The following is a 21,352-nucleotide window of genomic DNA, read 5'->3' as shown; positions in this document are numbered from 1 at the left end:
CTTATGATATATTTAAGTGCCTGACAAATTGAGTAGAGCTCTTTGGGGATCTGAGAGTCTTGATCATTGGTCATTACAGACCTGGATCAAAAGGCATTTGAGTGTAGCACAGGTTTACCAGAATGGCACTTGGGCTCTAAGTGTTAAATTAACAGGAGAGGTTACACAAACTGGGATTGTATTCCCTAGAATTTAAAAGGCTAGCGGATAAATTGATTTAAGTTCCCAAAATATTATGGTTAGTTGTCAGGGTAGATTGGGAGAAACTATTTTCTCTGGTTGGGGCTATAGGGGACATGGTCAAAAAAATTAGAACTAAACATTTCAGGAGTGAAATTAGGAAACATTTATACGCACCGGATGATAGAAGTTTGGAACTCTCTTCCACAAACAGCAGTTGATGCTAGATTGTTACCACAGCTGATGTTATTCGCTGAACAAGCCAAATCCCAGAGGGAAACTTGTCTTATTGATCATAACCTTTTTTTTTTTGTACTTTGAAAATGAGGGGAAAAATGCTGATCCCAGAAGCATAGAATCCCAGTAACACTTTTAGGATCTTAGAATGAAAAGATTTATTGACCAGAAGAAGAAAAAACAACTAAAGCACACAAGATTAAAGTTACACAGTTAAAATAGTCTTCCAAAATGTTCCCCTCAAAAAAACCCACTTGGTCAGAACACACAAGTAAACTACTTGGCAACAGCTCTCTCATAGATTTCTAACCACAAAAAATCCAGTAGTATTAACCAAGGCAAAAACTGCTGTTACTTTAGTACAAGTATACCACACAACTCCTCAAATGCTTCTACTCTGCTGTGGAAATCCAAGGAAGTTCAGAATGCAAACTGCTTTTGAAACAAAGGTTTTTTCTGGTTGGGCTGGATGACTCTCAGATTTCGCACCTTTCAGCAGAACTCAGCATCTTTTCTTAAATATTCTTTTCCCCTTTCACCTCAAGATTCCATTGTCCTAGCACCTCTTTGAACTCAACTTCTCCAAAATATAAAAATCTTTCATGCCTTCCTAATGCCTCCACTCTTGGGTCAAATAAAATTTAATGCCTTCCCATGTTTACTTATGGAAACTTTGTAAGTTGTAAAAGTCCCTTAAACTCCCCTTTGAAATTTAACATCTGAAAAGTCAAGTCTCTACTTTTCTCAAAGCAAATTTCAAGCCCAATCTATTTACTTGTAAATCAAATTTCACCATAGCCTCTCATTACAAATCCATGCATCTAGTACCTTCACCCTTTTATCTCTCAACCCTCACAGACAAGCTGTCTATATGAACCATCCCACCCAGTTTAATTAATCATGGAGACACACAGACGCACACTCTTAATAGAATAGTCCCAAAATATTTTTTTAAAATGCATCTTCACAATATCAATTGTTAATTTTAAACTGGCATTGATAGGTTTTTGTTTATCAAAAATATTAAAGGATATGGGGCAAGGCAGAGATACGGAATGAGGTTCAAGATCAGCCAGGATCCCATTAAATGGCAGAACTGGCTCAGGGAGCTAGATGGCCTACTCCTGATCCTATAAGTTGCCCCAAAGACTCGTTGATTTAAAAAAAAAATAATTAAGGCATGAAAGGAAGTATGGTAGTTTAGGTAGGAGGTTGGTTAAAGGGGTGAAAACAGAATGGTGGGCAATGGATGTCTTTTAGGTTGGAGAGCAGTAAACAATGGTGTTCTTCAAGGATCCCTGTTGAAGTCACAAATTTAATTATGATATATATGAATATAATGTTGTCTATGTATGTGTGTTCACACACATATGCGTAAGGTATAAGGTAGCACAGTGGTAATGTCACCTAGAGATCCTGCGGTGAAATTACCTGTTGGAGAGCTTGAGTTCAGCTTTTAAAAAAAAAAATCTGGGAAGTGATCCTGAAGTCATCAGATTATGGTAAAAACCCAACTGTTCTCCTTCCGTCCTTACTTGGCCTATACCGCATACGTGACACCAATGTGGTTGACACTTAAGTGCCTCCTTTTTTTAGCAAGCAACTCAGTCGTATTAAGCTGCTGGAAGGAATAACAAAAATAAAGCCATTGTTTCATCATTGGTTAGGCTGCAATTTTTGAATGCCTAAATTAGAAAGGATACCAAGGCCATGGAGGAAGGACAAGAGAAATTCAGTGCTAATGCTTTAGTTATGAAGAGAGCCTAGAGGCATGAGATATGTCAGCCTTGTCTCAGTTGGAGGTCCTCCTGCCTGTGTCAGAATGTAATAATTTCTAATCATACTGAAGGACTTGAGCACATAATCTAGACTGACATTTCAATAATTTCAGCATTTGTTCAGTGTTTCAGAGGAAGTGCTGTCTTTCAGATAAGATGTTAAACTGACCCCCTGCCTGCCATCTTAGGTGGATACAAAAGACCCCCTGGAAGAAGAGCAGGGGAGTTCTCCGCTGTGTCCTGACCAACATTTATTTTTCAACTGATATCACTGAAACAGATTATCCAGCTATTGTCGCATTGATATTTATGGGAGCTTACTGTGCACAGATTAGCTGCTCTGTTTCTTTACGTTATTACTGTGATTACACTTCACAAAGTACTTCATTGGCTGTAAAGTAGTTTGGTTGTCTTGCATAGTCACAGGTGCTATATAAATGCAATTCCTTTTCTTTCAACAGGATTTAAGAGGAGATTTAATAGAGTAGTCAAAATTGAGGGATTTGATAATCAGTTGGGGATAAAACTGTTTCCACTGGTTAGTGAATAGGTAACTAGACAGCTTAAATGTAAGATCAGCATAAGAATGAAGGGGATGATAGGCGATGGGATGCCTAACCAGAAATAGCAGTGGAAGCAGAATCTATAGTAGGATTTTTTAATAATAGAGGGTAATAGGATCAAAAAGAAAAGTGTTGAAACATATAGAGAAAGAAAAGAATGGGAGAGGGGGGTTCTTTTGGAGAGTTGGCACATGCGATGGACTGAATGGCCACATTCTGTAAAATTCTATAATTACAAACAGCAGAAGGGAAAAGAAACCCTCAAGTCTCGCCAAGGCTCCTTTCAAACCCACGACTTCTACCACCTAGAAGGACAAAATCAGATGCATGGGAACACCACCACCTGCAAGTTCCCCTCCAAGAATTATATCATCTTTCCTTCACTGACACTGGGTCAAAATCCTGGAACTCCCTTCCTGACAGCGCTGTGGGTGTACCTGCACCACATGGACTGCAGTGGTTCAAGAAAGTGGTTCACCACCACCTCAAGGACAATTAGGGATGCGCAACAAATACTGGCCTAGCCAGAGAGACCCACACCCCATGAAAAAAATTAGAAAATATATAGTTCCTCATTACAGTCATTAGAGATGCGCCAACTGCTTCTCATTCATCATTTCATTTTATTTTATGCGGTGATTATTATGTAGAAAGAAATTAAAGACACATTTGCCGTATAGCGGCTTTCGGTACCTCAGGACATCCAATGCACTTTGTAACCAGTGAAGTACTTTTGAAGCGTAGTCACTATTTTATTGCCACAGAAGCAAATTTGCACACAGCAAGCTCCCACAAACAGTAATGAGATACTGACCAGATAATCTGCTTTTTATTGTTAGCTAAGAGATAACCAGAACATCACGGATAGCTATATAGGGGAGCTGGTGACATAGTGGTATTGGCACTGGACCAGTATTCCAGAGACCCAGGTTAATGCTCTGGGGACCCGGGTTTGAATCGTGAATGTTGAAATTTGAATCCAATAAAAATCTGGAAATTAAAGTCTGCTGATGGTCTCTGATGACCATGAAACCATTGCTGATTGTTGCAAAATCCCATCTGGACTAACGCATCCTTAGGATAAGGTGACAGATTCTCTTGAACAAGAGCAATTAGGGATGGGCAATGCAGACCTAGCCAGCGATGCCCACATCCCATGAATGAATAAAAATAAAAGCTTTTTCGAAATAGGACCTTTTACCTAACATATGGTTTAACATCCCATCCAAAATTATCATCTCTAATAGTCAGTACTGCACCGGGAGTGAGAGTTTGGATTATGTGGTCAAGCCTTTGGAGTGCGTCTCTGCTCCACAACCTTCTGACTTGAGAGGCATGAGTGCTAACCACTGAGCTGCACCTGATACTATATAGCACTCACTTTGTTTGTGACAGGCAGGACCTGGAAAACCAGAGTGAGATGAGTGACCAGTCATCTGTTTTTTGGTGGTGCTTGTTCAGGAAGTAATGTTGGCCGTGACACTGGTGGAACTCCCAGGCTCATTTTCAAATAGTGCCAAGGAGTCATCAGCGTCTGCGTTGGGCAGAAAGGGCCTTGGTTTAACATCTTTCCTGAAGGACAGCACCTTTGACACTGCAGCATTCCCTCAGTACTGTATTTTCAGCTTCACTTTGATTACGTTCTGATTAGTTTTTGACCAATCAAAATGGTAGGTTTCAAGAAGCCTCTTAACAGATGAGAGGTTTGTGGGGGGAATTCCAAGGAGAATGCTGTACGCATGGCCGGCAGTAGAGGTGTGAAAGGGCCACAATTGGAGGACCAGAGAAATCTAGCCTGGAGAAGATGGGGAGGGGTGAAGCCATGGCGGGATTTTAATATGAGGACAGGAGTTTTAAAACTAAGGCATCTAAATGTCACAGTACTGTTCTAACTTAGCTCCTAGGAGAAAATAAAAACATATAATTTTGGCTTTGTCTTTCATTAACCTGAGCAATGATAAAACTTTTGTTCCTTAGGTTAGTTGGCTTCCTGGAGAGGAAAACCGTGGAACTTCACAGGGGTCAACATCACTACACTGGGGTAAGTTTTCTATCACACTGCTATTTCTATACTCTGACAGGCTTGTTATATTTCTACATCCAGCTATTCATGTTTACAGTCATGTGAGTTTAATTTGGGCTATCGTGTCAAGGATTTTCACTCCCTATCTGTCTTCTGAAGGCAATAAGTTTACCCCAGTAAACTGGGGTATAGTTTCCTAGGCACCCTTCAACTTTTTATCCAGTGCTTATGTGTAAGGTTAGATTTGCGCAAACGAGGCAGGTAGCTCGAGTCGGGAAATGCCATGAGTCAGCAGACCTGCCTTGTTAGAAAGTGCCCCCAATTTTCATTCTGGGGGTGCAGGTAAGGGATCAAGTAGGGCCTGCTGCCCAAGAAGCAAATTGGGGCGGCCGAGTGCCAAGATGGCCTGCCTCGGTTCTCTGGATCTTGGTTGCAGTCATTTTGTTAAGTTTTAGGCCAAGTCCTAACACCCCCCCCCAAACCATTCCCCATGCCACCTTCGATGTCAGAACCACAGTGCAGAAGAGGCCCTTCGGCCCATCGAGTCTGCACCGACATGTGAGAAACACCTGACCTACCTACCTAATTCTATTTACCAGCACTTGGCCCATAGCCTTGAATGTTATGACGTGCCAAGTGCTCATCCAGGTACTCTTTAAAGGATGTGAGGCAGCCCACCTCCACCACCCTCCCAGGCAGCGCATTCCAGACAGTCACTACCCTCTGGGTAAAAATGTTTTTCCTCACCTGCCCCCGCCCCCCCCCCCCGAAACCTCCTGCCCTTCACCTTGAACTTATGCCCCCTTGTGACTGACCCTTCAACTAGGGAACAGCTGCTCCCTATCCACCTTGTCCATGCCCCTCTTAATCTTATACACCTTGATCAGGTCACCCCTCAGTCTTCTCTGCTCCAACGAAAACAACCCAAGTCTATCCAACCTGTCTTCATAACTTTGTTGTTTCATCCCAGGCAACATCCTGGTGAATCTCCAGTACAATCACTTCCTTCCTATAATGTGGCAACTAGGACTGCACGCAGTACTACAGCTGTGGCCTCACCAAGGTTCTATACAACTCCAACATGACCTCCCTACTTTTGTAATCTATGCCTCAATTTGATAAAGGCAAGTGTCCCATATGTCTTTTTCATCACCTCACTAACGTGCCCCTTCAGAGATCTATGGACACACACGCCAAGGTCCCTGTGTTCCTCAGAACTTCCTAGTGCCATGCCATTCATTGAATACTTCCTTGTCAAATTACTCCTTCCAAAGTGTATCACCTCACACTTTTCAGGATTAAATTCCATCTGCCATTTATCTGCTCACTTGGCCCCATACCTTCCATGCCAACTCAGTTCCTAGCAACCCCATAATCCCCATGCTAACTTAATTCCAACTCATCCACCACCCTTGGCTCTTACAACTCATCCAGTATCTATCATGGGCAGACCATAGGAGCCATATTGAGGGGAGACATAGTGGTATTGCCATTGGACTAGTAATCCAGAGACCCATGATAATGCTCTGGGGACCTGGATTTGAATCCCACAATGGCAGATGGTGAAATTTGAATTCAATAAAATATCTGAAAATCTGATGATGACCATGAAATTGCCGATTGTTGTAAATACCCATCTGGTTCACTAATGCCCTTTAGGGAAGGAAGTCTGCCATCCTTACCTGTTCTGGCCTACTCATGACTCCAGACCCACAGCAATGTGGTTGACTCTTAAATGCCCTCTGAATAAGGGCAATTAGGAATGGGCAATAAATGCTGGCCTAGCCAGCAATGCCCAAATCCCATGGGCGAATAAAGAAAAATCTAAAATTGTAATGCTGTGTTCGCTATATTAAAAACAAATCCATTCATAAAATTCATTCAAACCTTTAAGGCTCATCAGGTGGTTAATCTCCTATAAAACAAACTTCTATTCACAACCCCACATCAAAGACAGCTAATCCTTTAATAACCTCTTTGAGCTGTCAATCAACGGTGAAGATAAAGCATTCATAATCTTGGGAGTGGAGTTCTATCTTCACAAGCTATAATTGTGATCCTTGGAGAAATTTCAGCAAAAAGCTAGAACAGAGTTTTATTTTAACTCTCACTGACACAGCAACCAGTTTTCTTTCACTTTTAAAGGGCTGTGTGTTCACGTCATGAAGTTGTGCACTATACCCTCCCATCAAGTGCCTTTATATTTACTCCACCAAATTTGTGACTCCTACGCTGCAGGTTTAGGTCCTTGCTACAGTCACATGGGGCCTATCTGTTTGAACTCAATGCTGAGTTCTGGTAATGTGGCAGAGGCAAAAACCTGATTGGAGGAATTCACACAAGGGGTTCTGGGTGGTGACAGTACGTTCAAGAACTTCAGAGAGGAAGCAAAGATTGAAGATGGGGCTGACGTTTGCAAGAATTGTGGGGGTTGTCGATGGTCAAGGGTTGGTTTTTGAGAAGAGACTACCTGATGGGAGAGAACCGTTAGCAATATCGGCTAACCTGGGAAGGGAAGTTAGGTGGTCAACAGTTTAATTTTTTTTGATGCATTTGTGGGATGTGAGTGACACTGGCAAGGCCAGCATTTATTGCCGATCCCTAATTGCTCTTGAGCTGGTGGTGGTGAGCTGCTTTCTTGGACTGCTGCAATCCGTGTGGTACATCACCCTGTTGCTCAACAGTACTGTTTAAGAGTCTGTTCCAGGATTTTGACACAGTGACAGTGAAGAAATAGTGATATAGTTCCAAGTCAGGATGGTGTGTGATTTGGAGGGAAACTTGCATGCATCTCCTGTGCTTGTTTTTCAAGGTGATGGAGGCCGTGGGTTTGCAAGGAGTTGTCGAAGGAAATTTAGTGGGAAATGGGTCGGGATTGTTGTGTTTTGTATTGAGCTTTGTTTAAGAAGAAAGATCTGTTGCTTTAAATTTGTGGAATACCTTGGTTTATTTCTTCTACTGGATCATTCATGGAAAGTTTCTCCTGGCTGTGTTTTGCTGCCTCCTATATTGCTTATAGAAAACTAAAAGTTTGCAGAGTTTAAATTAAATTTTTATTGAACCACGCTCTTTTTGTCTGTTTGACTCTTCGCTGCTTTATGCCATCACCATGTTGTTCCACAGCACCTCCTCCTATGCCTGCAGACCTAGACCCTGGCTCAAGTAAGCAAACTTAAAATACACAATATGTGGAGTTGCAGTGGTGTTTGGGGGTTTATGCACTTCTGCACTACCCTTGAATTGTAAGGCCATTGTTGTAAGATGCCAGTGTTCTATGTATTTTATCAAAGAACATTGGTGCTTCTGTCTCTAGATTGGAGTATTCTGATTTTGAGCACACAGTGACCTGAGTGCAGAAAGCAAGCACAGTCTTGGGGAACTTTTGAGGTGATGTGCAACCACCTATTCAGGTGGACGCTAAAGCTGAAATGGAACGATGGTGGTCATGCTAGAGTTCAAAACAAAAACTGAAAATGCTGGAAATACTCAGCAAGTCGAGCAGCATCTGTGGGGGGAAACAGAGTTAATGTTTCAGGATGTTGACCTTTCATCAGGTCTGTAGCATTAACTCTGTTTTCTTTCACAGATGCTGAGTATTCCCAGCGTTTTCTGTTTTTATTTCAGATTTTCAGCACCCGCAGCACTTTGTATTTGTAATGGTGCAGTGTAACTCTTTCGAGTACAAACCCGTTTCCATCTGTTCCAATTCAGATGAAGTTACATTGTTTCATAGTTTGCCATTGTGAGATTTGAATTCTTGATCTTGGGGTTGCAAGCCCAGTACCATAACCACTTGGCCATTTAGGCCCAAAAGGTTAAGGTTACCAGCGGGCTGTAACTCTTTCAAGTACAAACATGTTTCCATCTGTTTCAGATGAAGTTACATTGTTTCATAGTTTGCCATTGTGAGATTTGAACTCTTGATTTTGGGGTTATAAACCCAGTTCCATAACCACTTGGCTATTTAGGCCAAGCTTTAGCATCATAGTTTGCCATTGTGAGATTTGAACTCTTGATACTCTTTTGAGTAAACCTGTTTCCATCTGTTTCAGATGAAGTTACATTGTTTCATAGTTTGCCATTGTGAGATTTGCACTCTTGATCTGGGGGTTACAAACCCAGTACCATAACCACTTGGCTATTTAGGCCAAGCTAATGGTGCAGCGTAGTCCAATCTGGATAATTTATTTCAATTACCTGATAGTTTGAATTGCACCAACCAAATGCCTTCCCCTGTTTTATTTGATTTGCTGACTTCAAATTCCTGAGCAGTTAGGATTTTTTTTTTTGCCATAGTTACAAACCAAGGGGTCGTTAAGGCAAGGAGGTCACTAATAAATCCAATAAGGAATTCAGGAGAAACGTCTTTACCCGGGGCCTGCCTCGAATGGGAAACTTGCTACCACATGGACTGGTTACGGTGAATAGCATAGATTCATTTAAGGGGAAGTTACTAGGTACCTGAGGGAGAAAGGAATAGAAGGATATATTGATAAGATGCGATGGAGAGGTGGGAGGAGGCTCGTGGGGCATGAAGTCTGGATGGCTGCTGCTGTACTTTAGATTCAGTTTTTATTTAAAAAAAAAACAGGTTTTACTTAAGAATGAGATGAAGTGGATGGAGGAGCCTTTTAAATCAAACATACCTAAAACCTCTAAACCTGTTAGGGTTAAATTACAAAGCTGATTCCTGTCTGTCTTGGGATGTTATACCAAAATAAATGCAAGTTGCTGCTGCTTAGCTAATGAAAACCTTTTTGTTTTGAAGATGTTGAAGCTTCAGGAGCGAGCCGTCAACGATGTCATCATTCATTTGCTTGGAGATGAAGACCCAAGGGTACGACATGTGGCGGCTACAACTCTTGTGAGGTAACAATGGAGAGGGGAACACTCGGGGTCGGGGGGGCAGGGGGGGGTGGGGAGGAGTTTGGGAACTATCGCTGCGTTCAGACACACATGCACAGGGTTATGCAAAGCTAAGATGATGCCATTCACTAAACATCGATTCTTCCCAGCTATCAAACTGTAGTAAATTCAGCCTTTGCCTCTTGGAATCATTGAAGCTGCTTGACAGGACTTCAGCTGGAGCTGTGCACTCTGACCCCATTTGTTCATGTGGCTTTTCACCAGATGCTTGATGAGTAGGCTTGTTGATTAACTTCACAATCCTAAAGGGGATGCAATCACATAGGGATTTCTGAACAAATAAAATTGTTGGGTAGGAAAGGACCAGCTGGTCTATTACATATTGCTTATACTCATGATGGCTGAAGCATCCTGACTAAGCACTGCCCTCCCAATTCTCCACTGCCTTCTAAAAATCCAATTTACAATATTTTGCATTTCGATTATCTGTACGCAGTAAAGTCCTGGAGCACAGAGGGAGGCCATTTGGCCCTCTTTGTGCCTGTGTGGGCTCTTTTGAAAGAGCTGTCGAATTTCCCACTGCACTGCTCTTCCCTGGTACCCCCTATTAAAATTTCCTTCATAAGTATATATCCAATTCTCTTTGACAGCCACATGCTGGTTTATGCTGGCTGTCCCACATTAGCCTGTTTCATGTCGCTCTTCCCTAACCTCCTTCAATATTAGAATTTAAATAGGAGCAGGACCAGGCCATTTGGCCCCTCGAGCCTGCTTAGCCATCCAATAAGATCATGGTATCTTGGCTCTGTGACTTCTAATTTTAGTACTCCTTTTGATTCTTCCTCTTTCTCAGGTTTGTCTGCAATCTTTCTTTCACCTTCTTCTTGCTAATACTGATGTGAAATACTTAGAAGTTATTGTTTTCTTTCACCAGAGTCAGCTGTGACTCAGTGGGCAACACTGTTGCCTTTGGGTCAGAAGGTTGTGGTTTAAACTAACACTTGAGACTGACACTCCATTGCAGTACTCAGGGAGTTCTGCACTGTCGGAGGTGCCACCTTTTGGATGAGATGTTAAACCTTCTGCCCTCTTGGGTGGATGTTGTGGATCCAGTGGCACCAAGTTATCTCCGATGTCTTGGCCAATATTTATCCCTCAACCAACATCACTAAAAGAAATAAGATTATCTGGTCATTACCACAATTATGTTTGTAGGAGCTTGCTGTGTGCAAATTGCCTACCTGCATTTTTCATACCTGTTTCCTACATTAGAACAGTGACTACACTTCAAAAGTACTTAATTGGCTGTAAAGCATTTTGGGGCATCCTGAGGTCATGAAAGAGGCTATATAAATACAAGTTCTTTAACTCTTTTCCTTTTCCATTCTCTTAGAAACATAACCAGTTCCGCTCCCATCACTTGACTATCTTCTTACTACTTATGTGCATATAAAACAACTTTTATTGTTGTTATAACAACTAGTGCAACTTAAAAGCTGCTGTTCTTGACTTTATATATTAACCACAGATTTTTTATCATTTATCCTCTTAACATGACATAGGATTACATAAGATATATGGTACAGAAACAGGCCATTCAGCCCAATCAGTCCATGCTGGTATTTATGCTTCACTGGAGCTTCCTCCCATCTTTCCTTATCTTAATTACCTTTGTAAGCATCTATTCCCTTCTCCCTCAAGTGCCTTTAAAAGCTTGGTTGCTCTCTGTCTATACCTTTACCATTTTCATAGATTTGGTCTGTATTATTCACCTTTTATTTATTCAGGTAGCTGTCCTTTGCATTTCTTAATGCCTCATCTTGCGAATTACAACCTCCAACAGTGCAGCACCCACTCTGTGTTGCAGCAGAGCACTCTTCCCTTTTGACATGCTGATAGCCTATGAATGAACCCACAACCATCTGATTTAGATCCAAGCCGACAAGACCATGGTACAGCACCGCTGCCCACAATGATGATGTCTGTAACCAGTAAAATTAATTCGTGTAAGCTGTGGTTGCACCTTTACAATTGTGCAAACATTTGGCAAGTTGCCTGCCCCCCCTTTGTCACTGAAGTGAATTGAAGCAAGTATTGTGATGGCTGGATCAGTGTTTGATTCTCTACCAACTGTCCAGTTGTACTCCTATCCCTTGCTTCATATTAAATCAAAGAATAATAGAACACGAAAGGAAGTCATTTGGTCTATCGAGTCTGTGCCAGTTCTTCCAAAGAGCAATCTAGTTAGTCCCATTATCCTGCTCTTTTCCTGTACTGCTGTAATTTTTTTCTGCTTCAAGTACTTATCTAATTCCCTTTTTAAAGCTACTATTGAATCTGTATCCACCACCCTTTCAGGCAGTACATTCCAACGCTAACTACTTGTTGCATAATTTTTTTTTCTGATGTAGCCCCTGGTTCTTTTGCCAGTCACCTTAAACTTTTCCTCTTATTGATCTTTCAGCCGTTGTAAACGGTTTCCCTTTATTTACTCTACCTAAACCTTTCATGATGTTAAACATCTCTAACAAATCTCCACTCTAACCTTCATTTCTATATAATATCTAGTTCATTGTATAATTGGTTAATAGTGGAGGTTAAAACAGAGCACCAGGCTATCAAAGTTTAACGTTGAGACATTTAACATTGACTTTCGTGAACCTTTCCTAAATAATGCCTTGTTATGTTTCCTGTAAGTTATTCAGTGTTTTAATAATATGAGCATCATTTCACCTAATGGGACAGCTGCATTCTGATTTTAACTGCAAGGTTCAGTCTAGCCCCGACTCAACATATATATGAAATCATAAATTGAATGCTTTGTTCTCGCACATGTTTAAATTTCCATTTATTCCTTTGTTCTTGTCATTGCAGGCTGATACCTCGGCTGTTTTTTGACTGTGATCAGGGGCAGTCTGATCCGGTGGTAGCCGTAGCCAGAGACCAAAGCAGTGCACATCTGCAGCTTCTCATGCATGAGACTCAATCTCCTTCTCACTTTGCAGTTAGCACCATCACCAGGTACTGAACTTGATTATTGCATTCAGTAGAGTTTATCTTTAATTGTTGAGTCCTCCACTCTCCGCACCACTATTGCTGACTGTACTTCCAGCCATTTAGGCCCCAAACTCTGGAGTTAGTTCCCTAAACCTTTCTGCCCCTCCCACCCTCTCTCCTTTACACCCTACCTTTTTTAACGAAGCTTTTGGTCACGTGTCGTAATATTTTCTTCTTTGACTCAATGTCAACTTTTTTCTGACATTCTTGCGAAGCGCCTTGGGATGTTTTCATCTTAAAACACTGTATAACTGCAAGTTGTGTGTAAATTGCATATACTTGCTTCATGAAGGAGATCCTAGTTTTTGTATGAATTGCAGTTACTGCACTTGTAGTTAGAAAGTACTGACCGCTTTGTCACTTCAGTGTGAAGAGAGCTTTAGCTTTCTTTGCAAATGAGAAGCTGAAAGGCTAGGCTAACTTTCCTGTAGAGTTAAGAGCTCAGTGAATCCATCATTAAACAAGTAGTGGAATGCATAAACTAGTTTGCCTCCCCATGAGCAAGAGGATCTATTGAAGAAGGCCAGAATTTATTCTACTTTTGAGCTATCTCTTGGGAGCAAGTATAGAGTTCCACAATTCAAAACTTGTTATTTGGGGAGGTTGACATGTTTAAAGCAAGCATTATTGCTTTGAACTGATGGCTTGGTACTCTGGGCACATTTACTATGCCAGCTTCACTACGCTGGTGTTGGCATTACTTTGCATTATGGAAGTTGAATGAATAAGAATGTTGTGTTACCAAGCTTAGCACTTGACCTCCTGCAAGAAATTCAGCCTTAATATCCAAACTTTGGCCCCCTTTGACCTGATGCTGTGTGTGTGTTCATGTTCATTTATTAACCCAGGCATAGAATATAAGAGCAAGGAGGTTATGCTGGAACTATATAAAACATTAGTTAGGCCACAACTTGAGAACTGTGTACAGTTCTGGTCACCTCATTACAGAAAGGATGTAATTACACTAGAGAGGGTACACTGGAGACTTCCGAGAATGTTGCCAGAACTAGAAAATTGCAGCTATTGGGGAAAGATTGGATAGGCTGGGGTTGTGCTCCTTGGAACAGAGGAGGCTGAGGGAAGATTTAATTGAGATGTACAAAATTGTGAGGGGCCTGGATAGAGGGAATGGGAAGCGCCTATTTACTCCAGCAGAGAGCTCAATAACCAAGAGGCATAGATTTAAAATGATTGGTCGAAAGATTAGAAGGGAGGTGAGGAAATTTTTTTTTCACCCAGAGGGTTGTAGGGGTCTGAAACTTACTGCCTGAAAGGGTAATAGAGGCAGGAACTCTCACTCATTTAAAAGGATGTCTGGATATGTACCTTAACCTGCTTTAACCTGCAGGGCCAGGGACCCACTGCTGGAAAGTGGGATTAGGCTGGAACGCTTGTTTTTCGGCTGGCGCAGACATGAGGGCCAAGTGGCCTCTTTCTGTGCTGTAAACTTTCCATGATGCTATGAATGTGGAGGTTGAGTTCCTCCCAAAAGATCATATCTGTTTAAAACTGAACCACAGCATATTTAGCGGCGACTACAAATTGAACTCGTTTTTGCATTCAATCTGCTAGTTTGAAATTAATTTTTTAAAAGTTGCCTTTGCTTCTTCACTGATTGAATTGATTTCTTTTTTGTCAATTCTTTTTCCTGAATCGTCCAGAACCTACAGAGGATTCAACATTTCACAGAGCACCACTGACGTGACGATAGAGAATAACCTGTCCCGTGTCATCACTGCAGTATCTCATGCATTAACCTCATCCACCTCCCGAGCTCTTATAGTGAGTGATGGCTGCTTTTTCAAACTTTACATGCTGGCTGTTGGGTAGTTTGTGAGCATAATTCATTTTAATGCTTTAAATCGCTGCCATTCGTGATGGTGACTGATGGTTTGGTGTGTTTGTGTGACCTGTCTGATGTTTGACGTGAATTGAGTATATCTATTTTAAACTAGTGGGCAGAGTAAAGTCCTCCAAAGTATTGGGCCTTCATCTACTAATCCTATGAATGAGAATTTCTAGGCTTGAATTTAATGGCTGTGGCAGTGGCCCTTCTACTGGCCTGAAAGCTTGCGACTGCCCCCCCCCACCCCCGCATCCGTTTTTGGAAGCTCTGACGTGATTTCGTGGCCATCAGGGAATTAACTGTCTGGGGTTGGGGCTGCCTTCCAATTAAGGGTTCCATTGCCAAGAGCTGCCAGCAGCTCCACAATTAGGGGTTGCTGTTTAAAAATAAGGGCTCACCCATTTAAGACAAAGGTGAGAAATCTTCTCCCTGAAGGTCATGAGTCATAGGAATTCTCTTCTTCAACAGGCAGTGGGAGCGGAGTCTTTGAACATTTTTAAGGCAGAGGTAGCTAGATTCTTGATGAGCAAGGGGGGGGGTGGGGGCCGGGGTGAAAGGTTATTGGGGATAGGCAGCAATGTGGAGTTGAGGTTACATTCAGATCAGCCATAATCTTATTGAATGGTGGAACAGGCTCGAGGAGCCGAGTGTTTTTTTTTATATTCCTTCACAGGGTGTGGGCTTCACTGGCTGGGCCAGCATTTATTGCCCATCCCTAATTGCCCTTGAGAAGGTGGTGGTGAGCTGCCGCCTTGAACCGCTCCAGTCCATGTGGTGTAGGTACACCCACAGTGCTGTTAGGAACTGAGTTCCAGGATTTTGACCCAGCGACAGTGGAGGAATGGCGATATATTTCTAAATCAGATTGATGAGTGACTTGGAGGGGAACTTGCAGATGATGCTGTTCCCATCTATCTGCTGCCCTTGTCCTTCTAGATGGTAGTGGTTGTAGATTTGGAAGGTGCTGTTGAAGTATTTAAAAAAGGATGGTGAGAAAAAACAAAATTATAGACTAGTTAGCCTAACATCAGTAGTGAAGAAAATGCTAGAGTCTATTATAAAAGAGATGGTAACAGAACACTTGGAAAGCATTAACAGAATTAGACAAAGTCAGCATGGGTTTATGAAAGGGAAATCATGTTTAACTAATCTACTAGAGTTTTCTGAGGATGTAACGAGAAGAATAGACAAGGGAGAATCAGTGGATGTGGTGTATTTAGATTACAAGAAGGCTTTTGACAAGGTCCCAAATAAGAGGCTAGTGGGCAAAATTAAAGCACATGGGATTGGGGGTAATATACTGGCATGGAATGAGAATTGGTTGACAGACCGGAAACAGAGTTTGGGAATAAATTGGTTCTTTTTCGGGTGGCAGGCAGTAACTAGTGATATACCGTAGGGATCAGTGCTTGGGGCCCAGCTATTCATGATGTACTTAAATGACTTGGATGAGAGAACCAAATGCAATATTTCCAAGTTTGCTGATGACACAAAACTGGGCAGGGTTGTGAGGAGGATGCAAGGAGGCTGCAGGGCGATTTAGACAAATTGTGTGTGTGGGCAAACCCATGGTAGATGCAGTGTAATGTGGATAAATGTGAAGTTATATGCTTTGGTGTGAAAAACAGAAAGGCAGAGTGTTATTTAAATAGTGATATATTGGGAAATGTGAATGTACAAAGGGATCTGGGTGTCCTTGTACACCAGTCAATGAAAGTAAATAGGCAGGTGCAGCAAGCAGTTAGGAAGGCAAATGGTATGTTGACCTTCATTACAAGATGATTTGAGTTCAAAAGTAGGGATGTCTTATGCACTTATACAGGGTCTTGGTGAGACCACACCTGGAGTATTGCGTGCAGTTTTGCTCTCCCTACCTAAGAAAGGATATACTAGGCTGATACCAGGGATGGCAGGACACTCGTATGAGGAGAGATTGGTTCAACTGGGCTAATATTCACTAGAATTTGGGAAAATGAGAGGGGATCTAGTTGAAACATATAAAATTCTAACAGGGTGAGACAGACTGGATGCAGGAAGGATGTTTCCCCTGACTGGTGAGTCTAGAACCAGGGGCCACAGTTACAGGATACAGGGCAGGCCATTTAGGACTGAGATGAGGAAAAGTTTCTTCACTCAGAGGGTGGTCAACCTGTGGAATTCTCTACCACAGAAGGCTGTGGATCCCGGATATATTCAAGAAAGAAATTGATAAATTGTTGGATATTAGGGGCATCAAGGGGTAGGGAGAGAAAGCGGGAATATGGCGTTGAGATAGAGGATCAGCCATGATCATATTGAATGGCGGAGCAGGCTCGAGGGGCTGAATGGCCTACTCCCACTCCTAGTTTCTAGGTTTCCATGAGCTTTGGTGAATTCCTGCAGCGCGTCTTGTGGGCGGTACACACTGCTGCTACTGTGCGTCATTGCTGGAGGAAGTGGATGTGGTGCTAATCAAGCGGGCTGCTTTGTCCTGGATGGTGTCGAGCTTCTTGAGTGTTGATGGAGCTGCACTCATCCAGGCAAGTGGGGAGTATTCCATCACACTCCTGACTTGTGCCTTGTAGATGGTGGACAGGTTTTGGGGAGTCAGGAGGTGAGTTACTCGTCGCACAATTCCTCTGATCTGTTGTTGTAGCTACAGTATTTATATGGTTAGTCCAGTTCAGTTCCTGGTCAATGGTAACCCCCAGGATGTTGATAGTGGGGGATTCAGTGTGAACATCAAGGAGCGATGGTTGGATTCTGCCTTGTTGGAGACGGTCGTTGCTTGACACTTGTGTGGTGTGAATGTTACTTGCCACTTGTCAGCCCAAGCCTGGATATTGTCCAAGTCTTGCTGCATTTGGAGATGGACTATTTCAGTATCTGAGGAATCGCGAATGGTGCTGAACAATCATCAAACATCCCCACTTCTGACCTTATGATGGAAGGAAGGTCATTGATGAAGCAGCTGAAAATGGTTAGTCTAAGGACACTACCCTGAGGAACTCCTGCAGTGATGTCCTGGAACTGAGATGACTGACCTCTAACAACCACAGCCGTCTTCCTTTGCGCTAGGTATGACTCCAACCAGTGGAGAGTTCTCCCTCTGATTCCCATTGACTCCAGTTTTTCTAGGGCTCCTTGATGCCATGCTCGGTCAAATGCTGCCTTGATGTCGAGGGCAGTCACTCTCACCTCACCTTGGGAGTTCAGCCCTTTTGCCCATATTTGAACCAAGACTGTAATGAGGTCAGGAGCTGAGCAGCCCTGGCGGAACCCAAATTGGGTATCAGTGAGCAGGTTATAGCTAAGCAGATGCTGCTTGATAGCCCTGTTGATTAGCCCTTCCGTTACTTTACTGATGATCGAGAGCAGCCTGATGGGGCGGTAATTGGCAGGGTTGGATTTGTGCTGCTTTTTGTGTACAGGACATACTTGGGCAATTTTTCCACATAGCTGGGTAGATGCCAGTGTTGTAGCTGCACTGGAGTGACCTACTCCTGCTCCGAATTCGTATGTTGGCATGTTCTTCAGTCACAGCTGTCCATCAGCAGTGGTGACCACTGGTTGCACCATGAGGCCAGGCACAGGCCCTGGCGAGTTGGGGGGTGAGGGTGGAGGGTGTTGTTGAGTAAAGTGAGGAGTAAAGTGACTTTTGCAGACGGGGGCTACAGGGTGTCTGATCAGGAGGGCCCCCCCACTCCTCCACCCAAACCAGCAGCAAGAGGCTGCCAGTTCCCACTGGACGGCCTTTCCACTTGGTGTGAGGCCCGTCACCAATGGTAGAATGCCAGTGGTGGTGGAGTGAGATGCTTAAGTGACCATTAGTTGGCCTCTCAAGGGCCTCAGTTGGCCTCTGGGCGTTAAAGTCATCATTGGCCTTCCCATCTCTGATAGAATCAGAGGGAGTCAGGATGGCAGTGGGCACTCCAACCCTCCCCGACCTTTCCTCCCAATTATGTGACCCCTCTTGCCTCCCAGCCCGCTGTTGAGGGTGAAGTTAAATTCTGCCCTGTGTGAAATACTGTCCAGTTTGGCTTATACTGCCAGTGTGATTGCTCATTATTTCAACATGCAGTTTAGCCAAATGATTCATGCTTATCATGAATAGAAATGTAATACTGTGTAAAATTGCTTCATTCCCTTTCATCCCCTAGCCGCACAACCCTTCCACCAAGTGCTTGTACAAGATTTGGACCAAAAATTCTTCATTCACAAATATGAAAACAAAATGCTGCATTTTCTGGAGATATGAAATCAAAACACACAATTCTGGAAATCCTCAACAAGACAGGCAGCATCTGTGAAGCGAGAAGTAGAACTAATGTTTCAGATCAGTGATTTGGTTTGTCAGAACCAGAGTGTGTACGCCCCTGGTATCTTGCAGTTCTTATGATAGGTTACTGACCTTTCTACAGATGCTGCCAGACCTGCTGAATATTTCTATCGCTTTCTGTTTGTATCTCTTCATTCACTCCTGTACAAAATGATAGGCTGCCATGGAACTGAGGAAAATCATTGTTCCTTTTAAAACAGAAAGGTTGTTTAAAACTGTGTAATATTTAAGTAGCGAAGTCTGAGCAGGAAGAAGTTTTTTGCTTAAGGAATACTGCCTGGAACAAAATAATGAATACTTATGCCTGAAATTCCTTTTATGCGTTCGGGAAAAAAATGCCAATTTTATTGTTCCCGAGGAGGCCTTTCTGGCCAGATCTACCTCCCTGCTAGGCAACTTCAGAGACTTCACTGACTGGACTTTTTTCCCATGCATACTGCAATTGCTTTATTGCTCCATATATTGCTATTTATTGCTCTGTGTCAGGGGCCTGAGGGTGCCTGTGGAATGATGCTGCAGACTGAGTGGCGAGTTTAGGTTTCGGGGACAGGCACCCATGGGAGTTTATCTTGTGTGAATCTGCAGTCCTCGTTTCCCTGGAGCTTAGGGGACCAGAGCAGCCAAGCAAAGAGGGGCCAGGTGATGTGCTGCCCAGAAAAATTGCCACTTTTAGGAATTTCTGGAATTTTTGCTTTCTCCTTTTAGAGGGAAAGGCGGTATTTTGGTAAATAGTACGCTTTGCTGCCACCCCTCCACTTCCATTTCCCTCTAAACAGCCTTCCCCCTGCAACTGTGATTGTTTCATCTGTTTTAGTGTTGTATTATGATATCCTTTGTTTTATTTGCAGCTTGGTTGCTGTGAGGTTTTGTCTTTGCTCTCCTTGAACTACCCTGTGTGCAACTGGAGCATTGGTTGGCACTGTGGGTATACGACCAGCAGTTCACAAGCATCCAGAGTCCACTTATACAAGAATAGGGGGCGTTCTTTCAGGTACCTGTGTCATAAAATGTTCTATGTGTCTTTCATGACTTTTGGGTCTCGCCTCATTTCTACTTAATTGTTGAGCGTTTAAGCCTAGAGCCTTGAAGTCATGCCATAGGATTAGCCCCACAATGTTTAATATGTTCAGGAAAGTAACATAAGAAATAGGAGCAAGAGTAGGCCTACACTCTCTCATGCCTACTCCACCATTCAACATGATCATGGCTGATCTTCAACCTCAACTCCACTTTCCCATCTGCTCCTTATATTCCTTGTTTTTTTTTATTCACCCAATGGGATGTGGGTATCACTAGCTATTGCCCATCCCTAATTCCCTCATTCAGGGCATTTTTAAGAGTCAACCACATTGCTGTGGGTCTGGAGTCACATGTAGGCCAGACCAGGTAAGGATGGCAGATTTCCTTCCCTAAAGGGCATTAGTGAACCAGATGGGTTTTTACAAAAATCAGCAATGGTTTCATGGTCATCATTAGACTTTTAATTCCAGATTTTTATTGAATAAAAATTTGAACCCAGGACCCCAGAGCATTACACTGGGTCTCTGGATATCAGTCCAGTGACAAAATCACTATGCCACTGCCTCCCCTGAGAGATCAAAAATCTGTGTCTCTCAGCATCAGTTTGTCTGACATTCAACGGCTCACATTTTTAAGGAGGCGTTAACCCATTGAAAACGTTAAAATGGTAGAGTCAGGGACTCTCAACCTGTTAAATGTTCGTATCTAGAACTACTGATGCAGCACAGATGCAGGTCATTTGACCCATTGTGTCTGCCAGCTTGCTAGAGCAATCCAAAGCTCCCGCTGCCCTGCTGTGTGTCTCTCTCTCCCTCTCTCTCTCTCTCTCTCCACAGCCCTTTATTTGCCTCTGCTTCCTCTATTTATCCACTTTTCCTTTAAAATATGCTTTCTAACTCTCTAGAGTTAGAAAGAAATCAGCAACAGAAAATAAAGCAAGACAGCTAATTTGATATCCCTTAAACAGAGGGAGGTGTGGCATATTGGTAATGTCACTGGACTAGCAATCCAGAACCCCATACTAATGCCCTAAGGACCACAGCAGCTGTTGGAATTTAAATTCAATTAACACAATCTGAAATTGAAAGCTATAATTAAGGTACCATAAAGCTAGTGTCATAAAACTACCATTAATTGATGTAAAAACCCATCTGGTTCACTGATGTCCTTTAGGGAAAAAAAATCTGCCGTCCTTACCTGGTCTGGCCTACATGTGACTCCACGTGCAATGTGGTTGACTCTTAACTGACCTCTGAAATGGCCTAGCAAGCCACTCAGTTCAATTAGGGATGGGCACAAATGCTGGCCTTGACAGTAACACCCACATTTCATGAAAGAATAAAGAAACGGATTTTAGTATTAAAATGCATTTAAAACGTCAGTGTTTAACAAGCATTGTACTAATAAATCCTCTTGCTACTTCAGGTAAAGGTTTTGGTTGGAAAAATGAGCCCCCTATAGTGA

General features: G+C 42.7%; 1 protein-coding gene across 5 annotated transcripts in view; it reads left to right on the top strand.

Annotated features, from left to right (window-relative positions):
- Nucleotides 1–21,352, top strand: part of htt (huntingtin) — a 232,343-nt gene that overhangs the window by 102,268 nt on the left and 108,723 nt on the right. For all 5 annotated transcript variants that reach the window (XR_005942751.1, XM_041185572.1, XM_041185571.1 and 2 more), the window contains 5 exons: nucleotides 4,736–4,799; nucleotides 9,550–9,650; nucleotides 12,522–12,668; nucleotides 14,366–14,486; nucleotides 19,717–19,859. Coding sequence is in view for 4 of the 5 variants with exons in the window: in XM_041185572.1 (XP_041041506.1) it covers nucleotides 4,736–4,799; nucleotides 9,550–9,650; nucleotides 12,522–12,668; nucleotides 14,366–14,486; nucleotides 19,717–19,859 (576 nt within the window). In the remaining variant the exon portion in view is untranslated. The remainder of the gene's footprint in view (nucleotides 1–4,735; nucleotides 4,800–9,549; nucleotides 9,651–12,521; nucleotides 12,669–14,365; nucleotides 14,487–19,716; nucleotides 19,860–21,352) is intronic.

This window comes from Carcharodon carcharias, chromosome 4 (assembly GCF_017639515.1).
Source record: "Carcharodon carcharias isolate sCarCar2 chromosome 4, sCarCar2.pri, whole genome shotgun sequence".
Taxonomy (NCBI): Eukaryota; Metazoa; Chordata; class Chondrichthyes; order Lamniformes; family Lamnidae; genus Carcharodon; species Carcharodon carcharias.
This window is presented reverse-complemented; position numbering and strand designations above follow the sequence as displayed.